Source organism: Populus alba, chromosome 3, assembly GCF_005239225.2.
Source record: "Populus alba chromosome 3, ASM523922v2, whole genome shotgun sequence".
In the NCBI taxonomy this organism is placed as follows: domain Eukaryota; kingdom Viridiplantae; phylum Streptophyta; class Magnoliopsida; order Malpighiales; family Salicaceae; genus Populus; species Populus alba.
Window position 1 is genome coordinate 3,271,232 of NC_133286.1, and position 6,566 is coordinate 3,277,797.

The 6,566-nt window shown below is 35.0% G+C and overlaps 1 protein-coding gene across 1 annotated transcript; it reads left to right on the forward strand.

Moving 5' to 3' along the window:
• Positions 1-799: 799 nt before the first annotated feature.
• LOC118029111 (beta-xylosidase/alpha-L-arabinofuranosidase 2) lies at positions 800-5,904 on the forward strand. The gene is made up of 7 exons (XM_035032926.2): positions 800-1,367; positions 2,501-2,788; positions 2,897-3,066; positions 3,151-3,248; positions 4,013-4,363; positions 4,452-4,862; positions 5,054-5,904. Exons 1-7 carry the CDS (start codon positions 930-932, stop codon positions 5,623-5,625), a joined length of 2,328 nt encoding a protein of 775 aa, XP_034888817.1. The 5' UTR covers positions 800-929; the 3' UTR covers positions 5,626-5,904.
• Positions 5,905-6,566: the final 662 nt, after the last annotated feature.

Sequence of the window (6,566 nt, forward strand, 5' to 3'; positions counted from 1 at the left end):
TTTTAAACTTTATGAAACTTTTCAAGGAACTTAGTCTGTCGAGAATCATGTTGGTATTTTACATTTCATTGGTATAAAACAATTTTTTTTCTCAGTATTTTTGTATTCCCTATCTTTTTAACTTGTAAATACAATATAATCACAATACAATAACACAATTTCTATTCAATAACATAACAATAAAATCACAACAATAAACGTTTCATCAATGTTAATAATAGTTCATTGTAAAGAAAAATTATTATATTAAAGTCAATTTCATTAAACATTGATGTTTTACATTTAAAATTAATTCAAAATCTTTTTAATAAGAATTGTTTTCTTTTTCTTTAATTTCATCATTGTCGTGCTCATCATAATCTTCTTCATTGAATTGAAGCTCGTCAATAGCATTATTTTCATCGACTTCTGTATGTCTATTAGTTTTCAATATATCATTTAACTTTTCAGCATCAAAATCAACAAAAATATTATTACAGTTATATGAAAATTTAAATTTTTTTTAAATCAATAAACAAAGTAACTTGTATGCATCAATCAACTTATCTAGTTAAAAAATATCGTTTTTTGTAATTACTGCATGATTACAATCCCGAATAACTTGAACACTGAACCTTGAGTTTGTTTTCATTATAGATAACTAATTAACCTTGCAATGATGCTTTCTAAAAAAAATTAAAAAGTGAATATCATCTGTTGTTATTACCATAATTTTGTGACTATTTTTTCCATCGATATTTCTATTTATTTATGACAATTTCCTTTGTGTCATCATCTCATCAGTCCCTTTCCAATATTTATCTATCACGGGGCTGCAAGAAAACAATGCGTGTGCCTTTAATTATTTTATGTTACACCCTACTATCATCTCTCATCATTTACTATAAAACAACACAGCTCTTTTCTTTTAACAAGCTAGCTAGATTGTAATGGCCATGGCCTCAGTATCTCCTCAAAACAGCGTGCCTAAGGTCCCTGTTTTTCTTTTGTTTTGTATGTTCTTAGTGTTTTTGTCGACCCATGTTTCGGCACAATCATCACCTGTTTTTGCATGCGATGTTGTGAGCAATCCATCTTTGGCAAGTTTAGGGTTTTGTAACACGTCTTTAGGGATCAATGACAGAGTTGCGGACCTGGTAAAAAGGCTCACATTGCAAGAAAAGATATTGTTCTTGGTGAATAGCGCAGGGAATGTGAGCAGACTTGGTATACCAAAGTACGAGTGGTGGTCTGAGGCTTTACATGGAGTCTCCTACGTGGGTCCAGGCACACATTTCTCTAACAATGTAGCTGGAGCTACCAGCTTCCCTCAGGTCATCCTCACCGCTGCTTCCTTTAACACCTCTCTCTTTGAAGCCATTGGAAAGGTATAGTATACTCTGTTTTTTAGCAAATATTTAACATTTCTTAGGGGTATGGTTTTCTTTCACCACTTTCTCTTTTCCTTCTGACTTCCTCAATCCTAGTAACGAGATTTTTAATTTGTTACCACCTCTTTTATGTTCATGTGTTCATGTATAACACTACATTCTTCTTTGAGAGAAGGATTTGATGAAGATTTATATATTTCGTTACAAACGAGAGTTTTGTGCTTGAAACCTCTTAATACAAATTGAGCTACGAGCAAGCTCATTGATAGTGTTTGTTTTTAGTAAGGAAAATCTTGATTTTTCATCCATATGCAAAAAGATCAAGCGCACAAAATTTTGCAATATATATATACTCAGCCAGTAGTAAATGCTATATATATAATATATACACATAGGGTTCTTTTAATGCTTACTTTCTGAACTTTATGGTAAGGATTTCGGTGAAGCTACAGCTAGGCATAAATCAATGGAATTAGGTACAACAATAGAAAAAATCAGAGACCTTATGCATGTGATGATGGTGAGTAAGAGTAGGTGGAAGTGTAATTGTGTCCCCTGAGGCAACTTGCAGATCTAAGGACTTCTTTATTCCATTTGGTGCCTTTTTCTTATGGATTCCAGCTTGCAAATTGCATGATTGAGTAACAATGAAGTTATCGGCAACCTCTGTGATTAATTGAGTTGCCACCAATATTATTTTGATTCCACCTTAATCATCTTGAAGTTAATCAGCTAGCGTGGAAAGCAGGGTTTTATCCTTTTGCTTCGGCCCTTGAATATTTACTTCCAATTCTAAATTTTACTGTGTACATTTTCTTCGGACTAGAATCATGATTATCTTCCACGTATCAAGACGGATATCTTGAGTTAAGAGAAGGATTTACTCCATCAAAAAAAATGGAAACAAGGAGAAAAGTTATGATATTTTAATTTCATTTTTAATTAGCTTGTCTCCATTGATTCTTGTGTTCTTGTACGGTTGTGTTTTGCAAAATTCAACTGACTATACCTCGAGTTGTGTTGTGGAAAATGGCAGTGGCAGTTGGTCAAAGAAACCGATACAAATTTCACTGTTTCGCACACATGTGTATGTATGTATATATATATGTGCTGAACAGATGTCTTTGCAGGTTGTTTCAACGGAAGCAAGAGCAATGTACAACGTGGGATTGGCAGGGTTGACATTTTGGTCACCAAATATAAACATATTTCGAGACCCTAGATGGGGGAGAGGCCAGGAAACTCCAGGAGAGGACCCGTTGCTCTCAAGCAAGTATGGATCATGTTATGTTAAAGGACTGCAACAAAGAGACGATGGCGACACAGAAAAACTTAAGGTTGCTGCTTGCTGTAAACATTACACCGCCTATGATTTGGATAACTGGAAAGGGAGTGATCGTTACCATTTCAACGCTGTGGTAGTGTTCATTTTATTTAATCTAACAAGCTTTCCTTCTTAATAGGAAGGTAATTTTCTTTCTTAATTATAGTTTTTTTTTCTTATATATATATATATGACGAGTCAGGTGACAAAGCAAGATATGGATGATACGTTTCAACCACCATTCAAAAGCTGTGTGATCGATGGGAATGTTGCTAGTGTTATGTGTTCTTACAACCAGGTTAACGGTAAACCTACCTGTGCTGACGCAGACCTCCTCTCTGGTGTCATCAGAGGGGAATGGAACTTGAATGGGTACGCATGAAATCTCAAGGATGTTCTCTTGATTGTGTTTTACGACAAATGTTCTTACCTGGAAATTCAATGGGGCTGCTGCAGATACATTGTTACTGACTGTGATTCAATAGATGTGTTCTATAACTCCCAAAATTATACCAAAACACCAGAAGAAGCTGCTGCTGCTGCTATATTGGCAGGTAACTCCCTGTTCGTTCTCAGGTTTCTAGGTAAATTGATTTTACTCTTGTCAACGATGGTGAAATCATAATTTGGACATATATCTGTGGATATTTCTCATTTTTAATTAATATTAGGGTTTCTTGTATGATAAATGTGAGATATCCAACAAGATAGAATAATATAAAGTGTAAGTTTAACTTCGGGTTAAACTAGATTCTGATGTGATATTAACAATTAAAATTAATTAATAACATAAGATAATCGTATATATAAACTTGTCAGGTTCGAAGTCCAAAATAACCTTTTTTATAATCAAATGTTTTGTTGTACATTAAATATACAAGAATTTTGGACATGTCTTCTGGATATTTGGTAAATTGGTTTTGCATTTTTTTTTTCCCCTTGATATCCAACATTAGAATTAAGGTTATGTTTGTTAGAGAATAATACATCATATCTTGAAACGTTACCTAATAGTTTAAGTTATTGGGTTGAAATGGTTCTTTAACATTGTATCAAAGTCTTGATGACCAAACAGTCACGAGTTCGAATCTCACCATCATTATTTATTTGATAAAAATCAAGCATAAGGTAATGTATGTATGTATGTGCAAGTTTCAAGTTCAATGCACTTTCACTTGAAGGGATGTGTTAGAAAATAATAAATTATATCTTAGAACTTCACCTAACAACTTAAACTATTAGATTGATATGGTTGATTGAAAATGTTGGTTGTTTGAAAATGTTGTAATCCTCATTGCTGAATGTTTCAATCTGACAGGGGTGGACCTCAACTGTGGATCTTTCTTGGGCCAACACACTGAAGCAGCAGTAAAGGGAGGACTTGTGGATGAGCACGCCATTGATATAGCAGTCTCCAACAATTTTGCCACTTTGATGCGGCTTGGATTCTTCGATGGCGATCCCAGCAAACAACTTTATGGTAAGTTAGGACCAAAAGATGTATGTACAGCAGAGAATCAGGAGCTGGCCCGTGAAGCTGCCAGGCAAGGAATTGTGTTGCTTAAGAACACTGCGGGATCACTGCCTCTATCTCCCACAGCCATAAAAAACTTGGCAGTAATTGGACCAAATGCCAACGTCACTAAAACGATGATCGGAAACTATGAAGGTAAAATTTAATAATTTCATCCAGCTTCATTCGTATTACTAGGAGATGCTCACAAATTTGGTAAACGATACACTTTGATGTGATTTAGGTGCCCCCTGCAAGTATACGACCCCTTTACAGGGACTCGCAGCTTCTGTTGCAACAACATATCTACCTGGCTGCTCTAACGTAGCGTGCAGCACTGCTCAAGTAGATGATGCCAAGAAACTAGCCGCCGCAGCTGATGCCACGGTGCTTGTAATGGGCGCCGATCTATCGATAGAAGCAGAGAGCCGTGACAGGGTGGACGTTCTTCTTCCAGGACAGCAGCAACTTCTAATAACAGCAGTTGCAAATGTTTCATGTGGACCTGTAATTCTTGTTATAATGTCTGGAGGGGGCATGGACGTATCGTTCGCAAGAACTAATGACAAAATCACAAGTATCCTATGGGTTGGCTACCCTGGAGAAGCAGGTGGAGCTGCCATGGCTGATATTATTTTTGGTTACTATAATCCAAGTACGCACCAACTCCCAGAATTCTGTTTACTTCGTTTTCCACATCTTTTCTTCTGGTTCTAAATCCTTACTGCTCAGCTTGTCCGGCTTAATTCTTAATCAGTCTCTGTTGTCGCTTACAGAAACATATGAGTTCTTGCAGTGGAAGATTAAGATTACGAGTTTGAATCTAACTAAGACTTTCTCTTTTAGGTGGAAGACTACCGATGACATGGTATCCACAATCATATGTTGACAAAGTACCAATGACAAATATGAACATGAGGCCAGATCCTTCCAATGGCTACCCTGGCAGAACCTACAGGTTCTACACAGGAGAAACTGTTTACTCATTTGGAGATGGACTAAGCTATTCCCAATTCACCCACGAGCTAATCCAGGCGCCTCGACTAGTATATGTTCCTTTAGAGGAGAGTCATGTCTGTCACTCTTCAGAATGCCAATCAGTTCTTGCCTCTGAGCAGGCCTGTCAGAACTCAACATTTGATATGCTTCTGAGAGTTAAGAATGTGGGGGCAATAAGTGGAAGCCATACAGTGTTCTTGTTCTCTAGTCCCCCAGCAGTGCACAACTCACCACATAAGCATTTGGTGGGGTTTGAGAAGGTCTCATTGAATGCACAAACAGGTAGACATGTGAGATTTAAGGTGGATATTTGTAAGGATTTGAGCGTGGTTGATGAGCTAGGAAGCAAGAAAGTTGCCTTGGGAGAATACGTTCTTCATGTTGGAAGCTTGAAACACTTCTTGTCTGTAAGGATTTGAAAGGGCTTTCAAGTTCTTGCTTGTCTGCAAGGATTTGAAAGGGCTTTCAAGTTCTTGCATATTTTTTATTTTTTTGTATTCCTTCTCGACCTTCAGAAAGGCATTTTTCATAAAGGAATCATTGACCTATGAAAAGGTTGAGAGGTTATGACAAATTTATTCAACTATTTAACACAAGCCCGATTAATCAAAGCTAAATTTGAAACGGCATGTTGTCATGTAAGGCTTGGGAGTCTTGAGCTGTCGCAGATGGAGCTTCACTTTTCAATCTTCTTAAGGCGCAATTTGGAATTATGTTACAAAAGTATTTCATTAAAAATTGAGATTTTTTTTATTTAAAATTATTTTTTTTACTTTTAAATTGTTTTGAAGTCAAAAATAATTTTTAAAAATAAAAAAAATACTATTTTGATATATTTTTAAATAAAAAATATTTACAAAACAATCATCACTATACTCTCAAACACTTTATAAGTTTTTGATAATCCGTCATGTAATTATATCACAAATTACAATTACAATTACAATTACAGTAAATTACAAAATAAATTGAAAGATGCATATTATATATATATATATATATATATATATAGGGACATTTCACTATCCACTTCACTGTTCCATAATCACTCTATCTTTATAGTCCTTAATTTATTTATTTTAATTTAATCCTTGCAAGTTATATTGGTATGGTTTTATGTGCTGGCATCTATTTCAATTTGTATGCTCTTACTTATTCTAATGTTTCATAGTGTTGTTATTCATTTTTTACACCAGAAAAACTAGAAGATAAAAAAATATAGAAAAATAAAATTCAAAAATACAAGAAGATACACATAAAGGAAAGCATAAAAGATTGTCCAAGTTGGTGATAAAGGATCAAAATGATAAGTGAAAAGATTGGAAGACCAAAATATATAAAATTGGAAAAAATTAACAAC

Bases quoted from the DNA above. Each gene is read 5' to 3' on its own strand.
- LOC118029111 (XM_035032926.2), top strand. From the start codon at position 930: ATGGCCATGGCCTCAGTATCTCCTCAAAACAGCGTGCCTAAGGTCCCT. The intron at 2,789-2,896 runs GTAGTGTTCATT...ATGACGAGTCAG, and splicing joins GTTACCATTTCAACGCTGTG to GTGACAAAGCAAGATATGGA. The intron at 4,364-4,451 runs GTAAAATTTAAT...GATGTGATTTAG, and splicing joins GATGATCGGAAACTATGAAG to GTGCCCCCTGCAAGTATACG.